This window comes from Manis pentadactyla, chromosome 12, assembly GCF_030020395.1.
Source record: "Manis pentadactyla isolate mManPen7 chromosome 12, mManPen7.hap1, whole genome shotgun sequence".
Classification (NCBI taxonomy): domain Eukaryota; kingdom Metazoa; phylum Chordata; class Mammalia; order Pholidota; family Manidae; genus Manis; species Manis pentadactyla.
Genome location: NC_080030.1, coordinates 46,913,744 through 46,929,849, shown reverse-complemented (window position 1 = coordinate 46,929,849; position 16,106 = coordinate 46,913,744). Strand labels below are relative to the sequence as shown.

The 16,106-nt window shown below is 37.4% G+C and overlaps 1 protein-coding gene across 1 annotated transcript; it reads right to left on the bottom strand.

Moving 5' to 3' along the window:
• Window positions 1-679: 679 nt before the first annotated feature.
• On the bottom strand, window positions 680-15,776 carry FBXO30 (F-box protein 30). The gene is made up of 3 exons (XM_036906884.2): window positions 15,603-15,776; window positions 6,703-8,758; window positions 680-2,935 (listed from the first exon to the last, which is right to left on the bottom strand). Exons 2-3 carry the CDS (start codon window positions 8,740-8,742, stop codon window positions 2,732-2,734), a joined length of 2,244 nt encoding a protein of 747 aa, XP_036762779.2. The 5' UTR covers window positions 8,743-8,758; window positions 15,603-15,776; the 3' UTR covers window positions 680-2,731.
• Window positions 15,777-16,106: the final 330 nt, after the last annotated feature.

The window sequence follows — 16,106 nt, the reverse complement described above, 5'->3', positions numbered from 1 at the left end:
GAATCATCTGAAGGCCTTTGTTAAAACAAATTGCTTGTTCCCACCCCAGAGTTTAATTCTAGTGCCCACCAGTCTGCAGCGACACAAAACAAACTCCCAGGGATGCTGATGCTACTGGTCCAGGGACCACACTTTGGAAACAACAACTACAAGTGATCTGTGCACCTCAAAAGACCAAATGAGACAGGGAACCCGGGAGAAGGGACACTAAACTACAGGCAGTTGTTGGGAAGGAGGCAACGATTTCCCTCCTTCCTGATAACTTGGATTATCCGTCCCTTCATCCTGCTGGCTTAGCAAAGACTAAGGAATCAACAAAGACTTCTCAACTGACAAATTACCTCACCAGCATACAAAACTTATCATGCCTAAAAGGCTAAACTGTTCCAAGTTTAAGAAACATAATATTGCCAGAATCTTCCACCTTTCAACACACCTTGGTGGGCCTACTTTCAAGAACACACTAAAGGGGCACAAAAAGCTAACTAATGAGTTCTCCAAATTAGGAAAAAGATCCTAATGCTCACCAGTAAAACATAGGTAAGCAATGAACATCAACACCTACAACATGCAGAAAACCCACACTATAAAAACAATATGACTGTGTTTGGAATTTGTCAAACAAGTACTAAAATTTTATTTAAATGAAAGCTTTTCTTTTAAGTTACTGAGCCATATAAAGGGGAAATATTAATTTTATTAGAATTTGAACAGATGTTGCACAAAGAAAACATTTTGATAAACTATTATGGCGGCATAACAAACAGAACAAAAAACACCCAAAGATGTGTAGAAGAAATATATGGTGGGAAAATGTTAACTACAGCATGATGCAGTGTGGGAAAAATAAGTCTAGACTTAAAACCCAAGGATATTAAAAAGCACAACCATAAAACAAAGAGTTAATGTTTGTGCTGTCCTAACCAGACACATCCTTCAGCAAAACTTTAAAAGGTAGCATTATATTTTATAGTATTTGATACTTTATTTCTGATTTTTTTCACAGAAATAGACACTGTTTATGTAATCTCAATCTCACAGTTGAAAAAAAGTTTAAGTACTGGGAAATAAGTATTCTACTAATTAAAATGAAGGTGAGACAAAACAACTCATTAGTTTTTAATGCTGTATTTTTCAACTGCAATAAGAACTTGATCCAATGAAGTGTCATGCAATTCAGAATTATTTTCTAATGCCCAAGAACTCTTTTGCCCAGTCTGACTGCTGTATATGGGAATCAAGAACCTAGTAACAATAGAGCACTCCCAGGGACAAATGTAGGACGAGAAGACACACAGAGTTTTGACATTTTAAAACACAGTAACTTGTCAACTTTTCACACTGCCAAATGCCAGAGGTACTTAAATTATTTAAGTGCACACCCTCATCACTTGGATTTATTTCTAAATACTGATATATTCATTTTTTTAAACTGACCACATCAAGTTAGTAATAGTATGAATCAATTTGAAAACTATAATAAAATATTTCAAGAATAGGTCTTTGACAGTGACTGTGGTGGGGTGTGTGGTGGGGACTTTGATAATGGGGGGAGTCTAGTACCCATAATGTTGCTCATGTAATTGTACATTAATGATACCAAAAAAAAAAAAAAATAGGTCTTTGAATATTTGTGTTGTAACTTGATCTTTATACAAAGATGCGATTCTTACCCATTTTGGTGGAGAAATCTATGGGAAATTAACCTGGAAATGTTTTAAAGAGATTGTCAACCAAGACAGGTTTCTGCATTTTCATGATTGTCATTTTACAAAGATAACCAAATTTCACATTTTTAAATGTCTTAAAACAAAATGGTTGTGATTTTTATAAACAGCAAGCAAAAATTTTAAATGTTTATGACAACAAGTTAAGCCCTTTGCATTCTATTTGATTATTCACACAATATGTCCAATTCAAACTTAAAATGAGGTATATTTTCCTCTCCAAATACCAAATGCCTGGCAAATATATAATAACAAGAGCAGTTTAAAATTAAAATAAACTCACAGGCTTTTTGTTTGTTTTTGATTTACCCTAACTTATGGTACATGCCATGTGTCTTTGGATGTGGAGGGCAACAAGAAAGAAAACTGCATGTGGTACTCTGTACGAGAGTTGTAAATACCTAAGGTGAAAACGTTTCTGTGGATTATTTTTAAAACATGGTAAATGACATTACCAAACGTCAGTCATGATTTTAAATATTACGTTATATATTAGTGATCTACATATCAACAATTATATAAGGAGGGCACTAGAAAATAAAATCTTTATAATGATCTTATGGCAGTGCTTAAGCAACTGGATGTTTTTTCCCAAGAAACTTATGTTATAAAAATTTTACTCAAAGTTTTGCTTTTTGAATGCATGGATTGCAACCCACAGAAAACGTGAGGAATAAATTGTTTGGTGGGGATCTGGTTAGTTTAAGAAGCAAAAAATTTAAGAACCAAAATATGCACACCATTAAAAATATGAATTCTGAAAATTATGTAGCTAAAAGCTAAATCACCCTGTCCAGCAAGTTCCAAAAATTTCACACATTTCAAACATTAAGGCAACTTTTTCCAAATAAACAGTACTTTATAAAAATATATGTCACTTCAAAATGTTATATACATAGTGACAATAAATTTAGCTAGCTGAAATCTTTAATACATTAATAAAGTCACATATTACGAAAAAGTATACTAGGTGCTTGCATGTATGCACAAGTGGAGTTGTGGTTTTAAAGTACAGGTTTTAAAACTGAACGAAGTGAACGTCCTTCTTTAGTGAGTTCTCGTGTTACACACATACATGGCAATGGAATTGCTTCCTCCCGTTTCTCTACAATATTATAACTGCATTTCTTCAAGTGGTCAGCCATGCTTAGGATGTCAGCAAATTTCCATTCATTAACAGAACAAAATGCAGTACTGAATCGCCACACCTAAAAGAAAATTCTACTTCAGATTTAAACAAGTCAATTTACATGAATCAAAACACAGTTCTTGCTCTAACTGCATATATTTCTACTGTTAGAGAAACATCCAATATAAAGTTTCAAGCAGTTAGCTACAAAATTAAAAGTGGTAAATCCATTTAGATACAAATCTGTTTATCAAATATTTATAACATGTATCATTTCTGTGACATTATGACTTCAATAAATCTGATAACCACCCCCACCAAAAGAAAAAATCCAACATTAAAAAATCACATCCAACCTAGCTTATTAAGCAATTTTTAAAAAATCATGACCTCATGAATTCAGAGCTACTTCTTTAAACATTATGTATTGCACACTCTTCTTTCATCCTATCCAACTAACCACATAGAACTATCTTTACTTAGTCTGGAGATACTGACAATACAAGTGTTACTTATGATCGGTTTTTTCCCATTCCTATTACACTATGTGAAGTATACTAAAAAATACACTTTAATACTATGCCAACATATCTTATCTTCCTAGTATTTATAAATACTAAAGTACTCAGTAATATTCAAGAACACAGGGTGCTTCAATTTGCTGAAAATGTTTCTGAAAATTTATATAAAACAAACTTTTGTAAAATCAACCTTATTTTACTTTATATATTACAAAATGCACTTATAGGCAAAATATTCACTTGCTATCCCTGTTCATGTGTCTTTCCCCTTTTACCTGGTAAAAATACGAGTTACTTTCCCCTTTTACCAGTCAGCAACTCCAAGCTCTGAAGCACTGTCATCTTATTAGTCCAGCAATAACTGCTGTGGCCCCTCTCATCTTCACAATTCAAAATATAAAGTTATGCGAACATAGGTAGTAAGCAGCAACACAGCAGGACAGAACTGGGGAACAGGGATGAATGGGACAGAACAGGCCTAGGCGTCCTAGCTAAGCTCATCAGCAGGCAAATGTTTAGTTTAAGAACACTGAATTACACGGTAAACAGCAGACATTCTAGAAAATAGCAGTGGATTTGAAGGAAGCCTCCAGCACTCATTAGAGCCTCTCAGGAAAGGATGGTAATAATGCCTTCCAATGTGACCAGGTGCCTTCAAATTCTATGGGAACACACTCATTTCTCAGGTGGCAACAGAAGTCACCACTTTTCAGCACTATGCATACTTACTCACTATACTCCTTAGGGTTTTTATCTATTACCTAGTATGGAATCATTTCCAAGTAGTCAGTGAAAGCCCCAGTGAGAATAGCTACCCATAGACATTATAGATGTCACTAGCCTCCCTATGATTCCCCATTTCCATGGAACTACAGAGTGAGTTTTTGTTAAGCTTCAGCAGAGTAAATTACCTGAAGGACTCAATCAATGGTAGGAGTCTCCCTACTTCCATACAGCTAAGAGTCTGGTGAAACAAACTCAGGAAAAAAGGATGGTTCCTACATGCTGATGACCAAATTTTGTAGTAATGGGCCAAATTTTCATTCAAAAGTATCCATCAGGTACTTACTTAGTGCCTGCTATATGGTAGATGCTGTGCTAGGCAGCAGATATTTTGGTTCTCAGAGTCTCACTTCTCAAAGAACTTACAGTCAAATGAAAAACACTGGCAATTGAACAGTGAATCTAAAAGATCACAGTATGAGCTTTAGTAGGGGTCTACCGAGTAGGATCACGTAATGGGATACCACATGAACAGAGGGGTATCCTCTCTGAAGGCTCCAGGGTGTGGTTCCAAAAGGCTTTCATGAGGAAGATCTGAAGAGTAAGCAGGACATAGCAGGAGATGAAGATCACAAGCTCCAGAGACAGGTTTCCCAGGTCTGAATGCCTGAATTAGTTGGACACATTACTTAACCTCTCTAAAGCTAAGTTTCTTCACCCACAAAACAGGAACAGTAGATTAAGTGATTCAACAAAAGTAAACTGCTTATTAGCACACTATCCAGCGAATTCCAAGTGCTCAAATGTAGATATTAAGGACAGCATACTTAAAGACCTTAAGGAAGAAAACATCAAGGACAAGATTAAAAAAACTCATATATTTCATTAGAGTTTACCTCTATTCCAGGGCAATGGACAAATTTGTAAAAATGTTTTAAACACTGCAGTGTAAGAACTGCATTTAAGAAGATAGTTATTACTCTAGGCTTTATGTAGAGACTGTGTTAGAGAGGGACCTAATTGCAAACAGAAACTCAGTTAGGAGGCTATTGTACTAATCCAGGAGAGAACTTAAGATGGGGAAAATGGCAGTGGAAACAGTAAGACAAACCTGAGTGGTATGAGAATGGGAGACCCAATAGGACTTTGTGATTACCTGGATATGGAATAAAGGAGGAAAAAGGAGGCTAACCCTAACTTCCAAATCCTAGTTTAGGCAGTTTGACAGATGACAATGCCACCTTCTCAGACAATGCCATCTATCCCTACTAAGTGGGGTAGGTTGGACATGCTGAGTTTGATGACACTGTGAGGTTATCAAGTACAGATGTCCAGTAGACGCATGTACACAATGGTCTGGAGTTCAGACGAGAAAATGGCCAGGATAGAGATGTGTGAGTAATACAGAAATGATGGCAATTTAAAATCCAAGGATACTTTATAGGTCGATACTAGTGGGTGAGGAAAAAAATGAAGCTATCCTCAGAGTGTCCCATCCCAAAGAAAGAAATATGCCAAGTGGAAAACGAAAATATTATATACACACAGATAGAAGCAAGTATGAAACTTTCTGCCACCAGAATTCCCTTTTGGGAAAAGTATGTTCATTTATTAGTCAAAGCCACAGGAGAACAAAGAAGTAGGTATAGAATTCTGAAAAACTGGAGCGATGAGTAAAAGTAAGAGAAAAACCTAAGGGTAAGAAAAAAGTAGCCAGAAATTTGAACCCTGTGCAACTGGTCTGAAGTACATCAATTTTTTTCCACTTTATAAAATGTAAAGTTGCACATTATAAATATTCAAAACTGAAAAACATCTTCAAGGAAAGACATTTGTAATGCCTTCTAGTTTCTGGTACATAGTGCCTCAGATGGAAGCCAGGTTAAAATAGGGTCACAGAAGAAAATGGTGGAGCCAGGATTTGTTTGCTGGTCTGCTGAAACTCTAGCCCAAGACTCCAATATGCAACACCCCTTGTGCTGTACCAACCCCGGAACCCGCATCAACAATATCAAATCACACTGCCCTCTTCTTACCTCACTTCAGTCTATTACATTTCCACATCCACCTACGTATATTCTCAAACCCCGCAATACTCCATTGGTCACTTACTAGTAGTTGCAGTTTTATCTTTTTTGTCATCTCTCCCTATATAAATTCTACCTGAAACAACCAAGTTCTATGAAAGAAATTGTTAATGGAGAGAAACTGTCAGTTGTAAGCCTCCTTGCTTTCTCCATTTCCTTTGGTGAAAATATTTCAGATAGAGCTCAGATTTGAAGATGGTAAACATGGACTCAAACAAAGGGAGCTGTTACAGAAGAACTGAATGTGTACAGAACTGCTCAACTGTAGAAATAGAAGTGGCTTCTGCCATATTAGAATCAGTTCTAGGATGTCTGCTGTAAATGTGTGATTACGACAAACAATCTATCTTTGTTTTTCATTAATTATCACTACAAAAAAAGGTTGTCATCATACTGGGTTAATAAGTTTTAAGGGTAGTCAATTTCTCAACAAGATATTAATTTTATTAATTCAGCAACATTATTAAGTACCTATTAAATATCAAATGGATTGATACAGTTAAGATTAAACTAACCTTTTCTTTTATCTGCCATGATGAATTTCCTTCTGGATACTTCCTTTTCCCCCACTGCAGTATGACCATTCCACGAGACTGAAGCAGACTGCCACAGACATCCCTCATTAACCTGGATACACATGAGAGCTGGCATAAACTGAAGCCATCAAGAAAGCCTGCAATATGTTGCAGAACCTCAAAAGGAAGACCACTTAGATGGTCACTATATAATCCCAACACACAGTTACTAGCAGGCTCTACTAATACTGTAGATATACATGGCTGAACTCCAAATGACCTCAAATGGCGGTCATGTATAATCTTTGCTCCTTGTGTGGATGGACAAAATCTACGCTGAGAATAGGTACAACCATAATATGCTAAAGGACACCTCTGTTCCATCCAGCCATTGAGTCCAGCATGAATGTCACCATGCACATTCTTAAAATGTGAAGAAAATTCTTTTCTTCTAAATAATTGTCCACAAACAAATGTAAACATTGAACGCTGCTTGGGTTGGTACCTAGCAACACATTCCAATACTAAATCCAGCCCAAGTGTCTGAAAAGGACTTGGATTTGAAAGCTGTGGGTTGGCATGATCACAAGCTGAAGCTGAGGCTATTTCCCCAACCATTGTATTTGTAGCTAATATTGCAGATGGAAGTGAAAAAGTTTGAGTTCCAAAGTCAATGTGATAAACATCAACCAGGCGACTATCAGATATACCCCTCCCACCTGGAGAATCTCCTAGACAAAACAGTAACGCTGCTGTGATTAGATCAATTCCTTGGAGGCCCATTGGATCTTCTGCAACTTCCAGATCTGATGTATCTACTGCTTTATCTTCCTTTGGTTTAGACCAACATGAATTAGACAGAAATTTGAATGGAGGAGGATGACTGAAAGATAAGACATCCAAATGCTTCAAGTCTCCTAAGTCTACTTTCCTCCAACACAATTCTCCTTCACTTTCATCATCTGGCATGAGGATATGCTGAACTGTGCCATTAGGCAAAGCACTAGCTGGCATGACTTCCCTAAGTTGTGCTGCTACTGAAAGTGAACTGGAAGGTTGTAAAGTGTCATCTGATGCTACACATTCTCCATTTGTTAAGTCACTTTGTTTTGAATCATCATGTATATTTTGGTTCTGGTCTATGACCTGTGTACACATATCCTCCAAAGGAAAGCCATTACAAAGAGGAGAAGTGCCATAAGAACTGGTATTCAAGTCACACAATAAATCACTTGAACCATTTTGTTCAGACTGGATGTTATGACTTGTATGATTATGGTCAATTCCACCTACTGCTCCTAACTCATCCTCGTAAAGATGGTCCTGGTCTTTCAACATTCTATTCTGTAAGTTTTCCCTGGCATTTTGTTCTTCATTCATTTCATTTGGAGAAGCACAAAGACTTGTACTTAACATGGCAATGTCTCTTGTGGCGGTATTCAGGATATCTAAAGCAGCAGCCAAACTTCTGGTTGTTTCTACAGTAGCTTGATAAAGTGCACCATAAGATTCTTCATCAACAGACAACAAACCATTAGTATGTGGTATTTCTGGGACACTTGACTTAACTGAGATTTGTTCTCTAGGTTCTGATACTTTATCAGTCGCTTTTGACATCATGGTGGCTACTTTGAGAGATTCTAAGAGCATCCTTTGGTCTTGAAGAGCCAAGGCCATATCTAATTGTGCCACCTCATCAACATCTCTGCTTAGATTTTCATATGATTTCCGGTCTGCATAACTAACTGGCCATCGGTTCCACTCCATAGTACAGCATACCACACTTGCAGGGCACGTTTCTAGATGTTCAGCAACTTTATTTCGAGCCATTGTGAATGGACATCCAAAGTCACTATTTAAGCAAGGCACTCGTTCAAACGGACACAAAAGTCGATGCTCATCAGCTTTACAAGAATGGAAAACTGCTCCACAAACCAATGGACAACCAATCAAGTCACAGGAAATCCCAGGCTCTGGTCTGGTCATACAGCGTCTACTGACACAATTCACACAATGTGAATGCTGCAGTTCCTCCTCCATTATGGCCAGTCCAGCTCTAGTTGTTGAGACAGAAAAAACATACGAAGTTAGGCAAAAAGTGGTTGATTTTTAAAAATTGCTTACTAATATTAATCAAATCATGAAGGTGTATTGGCTTACTTTAGGATGAAATAAATACACATGTATATAAATATGAAATTAATATATTTAACAGCTTTATTTTACAAACCATCTTAAAACAACTTAAGCACTTTTATTCAAGTATCAGTTCAAAAGTTCATTTTTATATACCACATAGCAATATGCCTAAAAGGCTGAACATTTCAAAATGTAATACTTAAATTCTAGTATATTGTGTAGTATATAAATTAATGCAAAACACAATAAATCCAAATTTAACTTTCAGATTTCAGAGAATGCTTTAGTTTTTACATTTTTAATTTCAACTAAACTGATTTTGATGTACCCCACAGTTCAAGACAATATCCTACTTCTGCTATTCTTTTTGGCTTTGCAGTCAAGCTTTCAGAAGAAACAAACAAATAAAACTAACCTCCCACATACTCGTCAGCCCTCGAATCTGGCTTTATTTTTACCACTCTTTAAAACTGCTTTCCTGAGGTCCTCAATGCTAAATTCAAAAGGCATTTTTTTCCAGACCTCATCTTCCTTGGCAATTGTATCATTATGTTGACTAGTCCCACCTTTGTGAATTATCTTTCCTTAGTTTTCATGATGTGACATTTCTCTGGTTTTCCCCCTATCCTTTTTGGTTCTTAATCTGTTCTTCTACAATATCACTTCTTCAGGGATGCATGTAATTTCTTGCTCATTCTCTATATAATATTCTCCCTGGGTGCTCTCAGTTTCTCTGAAGCTTCAATTACCATCCACATACTGAAATCTCGTATCTTCTGCCCAGACCACTCTTCTAAACTCCAGATCTCTACAGCTAATTACTTATTATACATCTCTTCATTATATGGCACACACAACTCATCTCAATGTTTTCCAAATTAAATTACACTGTAGTACTAATAATTGTCTGGAAAAAAAGCCAATTCTTAGCCTGTTTTCTTCACTTCAGCACAAAAAAGCTGGCTAGTTCTCTAACACATTTTTCCATAAATTCTATCATGGTTCAGTGGTTAATGTAAACTAATTATTTCCCAAATTGCTATTTCTTTTTCTCCAGCCCAGGCTTAATTTTCAAACTGGAATTATAAAAGTCTACCTATTTACGGATAGAGCTTTTGTTGATTAAGTAGAAAAGTTCTGAGTTGATATTATGGTGCTTGATACAGAGAGGGGAGGGGGGAACAACGCACACATTTAACAACAAAACTATATTTAAAGTGTGATTAAAAATTAAAAATGAGTTAAATGCTTTTGAATGTTTATCTCCATAAATTCCACAGAATCTATAGATAGACATGTTGAATCAAAATAGAAAAAATGACAGACGAATAATGACAAACATTTGTAAATTAAGCAGACATTCAAGGAAAAACTTTAATAAGAATTAAGACAATTTTCACTGAGTGATAAGACTATGAAAACAGCTGTAGCTTTCTTGTTTTGCAACAACTAGACTGAGTTCATCTCACATGCTGAAGGTTATAAGCTTGACTGTTACTAAGAGAGAAACCTAAAAATACATGCCGTTCCAAAAGCAGTGACCACTGCTCTCAGAACTTGCAGGAACACTTTATGTTATGGGCACATCACATGACCCCACGAGGGAGAACACATCTCAAAAACATCACTTAATTCAAAAGTGTTTAAAATAGCAACTGCTACAAACATCTGAGTTAAAGGCAGAAAAGCAATAATTTTGAAAGATGGAAGTGGAGGGATCTGAAGCTTCAAAATAGCCTCTTCTACACTAATTCTCTGAATAAGAAAAATGTTAAAAAATAAATAAAATAAATAAAAGCATCCACAGCAATGAGTCCACAATATTTATTATTTATTGAAGTAGACTTAAGAGAGAAGGAAAAGGGAACACTAATTATGTACTTATTTTATCCTTCCTTACACAAATCATGTCACTTAATCCTCATAACAACCCACAGGAAACTGAGATTCAGAAAAGCTAAGTGACTTGCCCAAGGACATCTACCTAGTAAGTGACAGAACTAGGATTTAAATCTGTATCTGATCAATGCAGATGGAAATAAGTTTACTTATAGAAGTTTAAAAAATAAGGCAGTATTTCAGCAACTGGTGATCCAATTTTAAGTTGTTACTTGAGGAATGGAGATTACACAATATTGCTTGTAGTTTATTCCAGGACCTAGTCACCCCTGTGGTCAAGAAAGCCTTTTTGGTCCTTTATAATTTTAATAGAACATTACTCTGCTTTGAATATATGGGTTTTAAATTATTTTTACATGTTTTATATATATATATATGTGTGTATATATATATATATATATATAAAATATATTTCTTAATTTAAGAAGTAAGTTTAGAAATTGCACTAGACAATACACAAAGAGTATTCTGGGGATAAAACCCTCAGCTTCAGAATTTAGAACTTCCAGATCCATTCTCTTTCTAATACAATTGCTATTATCAAGTTAAAGTTAAATATGTCTCTATAAAGTATTTTGTAATTGCCCATAAATCCTGGGCAACAAGTTTAAGATGGTAACCTCTCATTTATCAGTTGAACAGTGACACAGCAGGTCTACTAATAAACATGTTGCTACCTAAGGCTTCAAATTCAAGATAAGCTTAATTTAAAACTTTTCAATATTAAATTTTCTTAAAAACTCTCTTGAAAAAGAATCTTAATATTCCAAATAACATCTCTATTAATTTTACCTAAAGATGAATGACTGAAAAAGTTTCATTAGACTAGAAAATATTTATAAATGATCAAATGCTTTACAATAGTTTCAATTGTCTCTAAAAGAAATTCTTGGTCAACTCATACTCTGGCTGATAAGCACTCCATAAAAAACAGTTTTTTAAGACATGGTATTTTCCCATATAATGAAATGAGGCTTATTATTTAGGGCTATTTCTAGACATAAAGATATTGTCCTCAAAAAGGCATTTCTTTATTTTTCCACATTCATTAAAATGTGTATGGAGATACATAAATAAAACATAAAAAATTAGCAAGACTTTAGAATATGCTAAGTCACACACACACCTTTTCCTCTTCAACTGCTACTCAAATCTTTAAGTCTCAGCTCGAATGTTCCACTTACCCAAGGTAAAAGTATGGAATCCCATGTTCTACTACATGCTCTTTATTACACACTGATTTTTCCTTACTAATACCAGTAAATCATTATCCTGTTTAACATTTGCTACAGAAACACTATAAGCTCCATGAAGAAGGCAGGACCATTGCTATCATTTATTCTTGTGTTCCCTGTATTTCAAATTGTGCTTCATTAGAGTCTCACTTATTTTTAAAACATGAATAAATGAAATAATTATAATACAAGACATAATCAAATGGATCCCAAAACAAAATGAGATTCTTCATTTCAGGGAAAACTACATACTTCATGAATAAATATAACCTTATAGATCTAGTACTAGAAAATCAGATTGAACCAAAATGACCTCACCGTACCCGCCAGAAAGGCAATAGTGCATACATACTTACTTAGCACCTAGGTCATATGCCTCGGGCATTGTATATGGAGTACAAGAAATCGTCCATTAAAAAAGCAAATCAAAGGAAGTTTCAATTTCAATCTTCCATTGTTTTAAAATCTTTAAAAAATGGTAATAAAAAAAAAAATAAAAGTAATAAAAGGCACAGAAGGAAACATTTAGCTGTATATTGTTCCCTATTTTAATTCCCTAATCAACCCTGCAGTCTAGTTACTGGTTACTGAATATAGAGGCATTAGGTTCAAGAAAAAAAGCGGAGGTGGAGGTGTCTGCACATGTGCAGGTACCTGCCTAGAATGTGGGGTGAGGAAAAGAGGCTCAAAAAAGGAAGTGGCATCAGCTTACTGCTTATTACAATTATTAACATGGTATTAGATAAAATAGAATTCTACTTAAACAACAAAATGTTGCTTCAGTATAAGGCTGAAATCAGACTACAGACAGGTTTGTTCAATTAGTTAACCATTATTACCAGTAAGCCTACCACTGAAATGTCAAATTTATCAATCAGTTGTAAGCTCCTCTAGAGCAAGTGCCATCCTTCTTGTACAGAGGTATTACTTCATAATAAACACAACACTTGCGACCCATTAGCTCATCAGATGCACTGTGTTAAAGACCAAAATAAATCTATAACCTCAGCTGAACATTTTAATTCGCTGATTTAAAAAGCTGGAGGACTACACAAGATTGAAAATCTACTATCAAACTCCCAACTCAAAGCACATTTCCCAGATGAACCCCAAATGGCTAAAATGGGTTACACTGTATACATTCTTTTACTAAATTTGGTTCACACTTTTTATTTATAGAATGATGACTTAATTATATTGGATTTTTTTCCAATTTTTTACCATTCCAGTTAAGATATAATCAAAACATATACCTTCCATTTCTAAATATGGTCATGATTAGCTTATTCCAAAGTGAAAATCCTAACTACTTGTAGTGTTCTCCACCAAATAAGCAAATGAAATTATTATACTTATATGAGATTCAGAATAATATTTAAAAATATTTAATACTGAAATCAGAACCTATTTGAGTTGGTATTGAGATAAAAATAATCACCCAAATGGTGGAACTCAGCTCATTAAAATGGGCAACATGACATAGGGGAATGGGCTTCTAAGGAGTCTCAGCTCTGTGACCTTGAGGCAATTACTCTGTGAAAACAGCCTAGAACTCTACAAAGATTGGTTATAATTATGTGCTTCCAATAGACACAAACATGTATTCCTCAGAAAACAGATGTACTTCACTTTACACAACAGCCATATTTACATCCACAAAGCTTTATGTACAACTTAGTACCAAGCCATTTATACATATAAAGCTTATTAAAAGCAATCATATGGGGAACTATCTAATACATTATACAGCCTTAAACAAAAAAAGACACACCCTTTGTAAAAGATCTTTACAGAGACTGGGTTTTAATTGGGACCTGCTTATCTGTATTTAACTCTGTAACTACCTACAATGTAAAACCCACTAAGCCCAAGGCCAATCTCACCTGTTTTATCAAACTGAATTTAAAAATAAGTAATATTTTATATAGCCTTTTGGCTCTAGACTTTTAATGTCAAAGAATTCTATAAACACAATGCAACTCCATGGCATGTTCTAACTCCTTTTAATGAAACAGGCAGTTATAGGAACTTAAAGGATTTATCCAAAACTATACAGAATAACCTAAGGCTTACTCCATTAAAAGTCACATTTTAATAACGCAGTATACCAGATAGTAAACACACATTAACCAGTGCCTATTTTGGTGACCTTAAAGTACCTTTTTAACTATATACATTATCTCAAAATATGTATTACTGTTCTTTAACGGTATGTTTTATTAGGACTTCTTTTTTTAAGTCTCCAATACAAGACATGGAGAAATACTGGATTGAAATTAAATACAGTGCAGTTGTAATGCATAAAAGTTTGCTTATATCGGAAACTTCAGTTCTCTGATAACACTCACAAAACTCCACCCACTAACATTTACAGAATTACAAAAAACCTTATCACCTTATTAAAGTACCAGATAAACACAAGCCGGCAATTTAAAAAGTTAGCAAAACACCCCGTCACCCCCAATTAAATCTCTGTAGTAAGAAACAGTGACTAAGCTAAAAAAAAAAAAACAGTGACTCAGCGAAAACTGCATATTGAAAAATCTTAACCGTACATTTTATGCTGCTTTTTTGTTTCTGCCACGTCAGTGGCTGGACGGCTTTGGAAAATCTTTACAAATATGAGCAAATGTAAAATCTTAATATAATTACTAGGCCGGTAAAGGGCATAACAGTATAGTAATGTAATAAATAGAAACTAAAGTTCAGAAATGTTCGGGTTTCTATAAAACAGTTCTAGGTTAATCTACACTGACATTAGTATACCCATAAATAACTTAACCTTGGATCAGAGTCAATCAAGTAGTGATGGAATAAAAGGTCAGTTCCTTCCCAAGCATCCTTTATTTGAGATTTACGACATGACTCAGAAAGAAAAACAAGAGAGAGGGAAAACGGAATGGAGTACTAGGAAACAACACTGTTCCGCTTTGTCTGTTCTCCCAAACACACACACTAAAAACATACTCAAAGGAGATTACGTCGAACTCAAAACGTGCGCTCCCATGGCCCCCTGCCAAGCAATGGGCTGCCACGGGACAGACACAAAAACCTTGGAAATGTTCATACCGCTCAGATCTATAAAATCAGGAAGTTTCCCTTTAATAAGGACTTGAGGCTAGACTACGATCCGCTCACTTCCATGAATGGAAAAGTTACCGACTTCACTCATCCCGTAGAGACAGTCGATGATGCCACCCAATCTGCCTTTAACCCGTTTGTCCCCAAAGAACCCAAGTTCCCAAAAGGCAAAAAAAAAAAAAAAAAAAAAAAAGAAGCCGGTTTTCGAGGTTCCTGGGTTTCCTAACTTAACTCCCGCTTCACTCCTTCCCCAACACAAAGGCCGGCACGCCGGGGCGGGAGGGGTCGGCCCCCGGCCTCGGGGCTGCATTTGCCGGCCGCGTCCCCGGCTGCCGGGCCGGAGGAGCCGCGCGGACGCCCGCGCCACCAACGCCCTCCCGGCGCGCCCTGCCGGCCGGCGCAGGGCCGCGTCTGCTCCACCCAGGCCAGGCCCGCCGACACCCAGCCGCTCCTCGGGGCCCCGGGCCCAGGTCCGGCCCGGCCGCCCCTCGGTCCCGGCGCAGCCCGGGCCGCGTCGGCCTCCCCCGCGGGCTTTCTGACACTCACCGGCCGGCAAGGCTGGAGCGCGGCCCAGGCCCTGGCTGCTGTGGCCGCCGCCCCCGGCTGCTCGGCACTGTCTCAGCCGCTCCGCGCCCCCACCCCAGTGCGGCCCGCCGCCTCCTCCCGGTCGACCTCGCCGGGCCGCCGCCGTTTCCCTTCTCCTCCTCCTCCTCCTCCTCCTCCAGCTCCTCGGCCTCCTCCACAGGCGGCCGCCCCCCTCGCGCGCCCCGCCCCACTCTGCCCCTCCCACCCGGCCCGGCCCGGCCTGGCCCGGCCTGGCCTGGCCTGGCCTCGGCGGCGGCGGCGGGAACGCGCACGCTGAGCCCGGCGGGGACGCGTACGCCGCCCACTGCCCCTCGGAGGGGCGTGGCGGAGAGCCGGTCCTGGAGAACCTGGGGCTCCATATGTCTCGCGTGGTGGTTCCCATCGGGCCCCACTTCGCTCCTCGTCGGTAGTGCCACCAAATCCTGTTCGATCTTAGAATCTGTATTCCTGGAAGGAATCCTACAC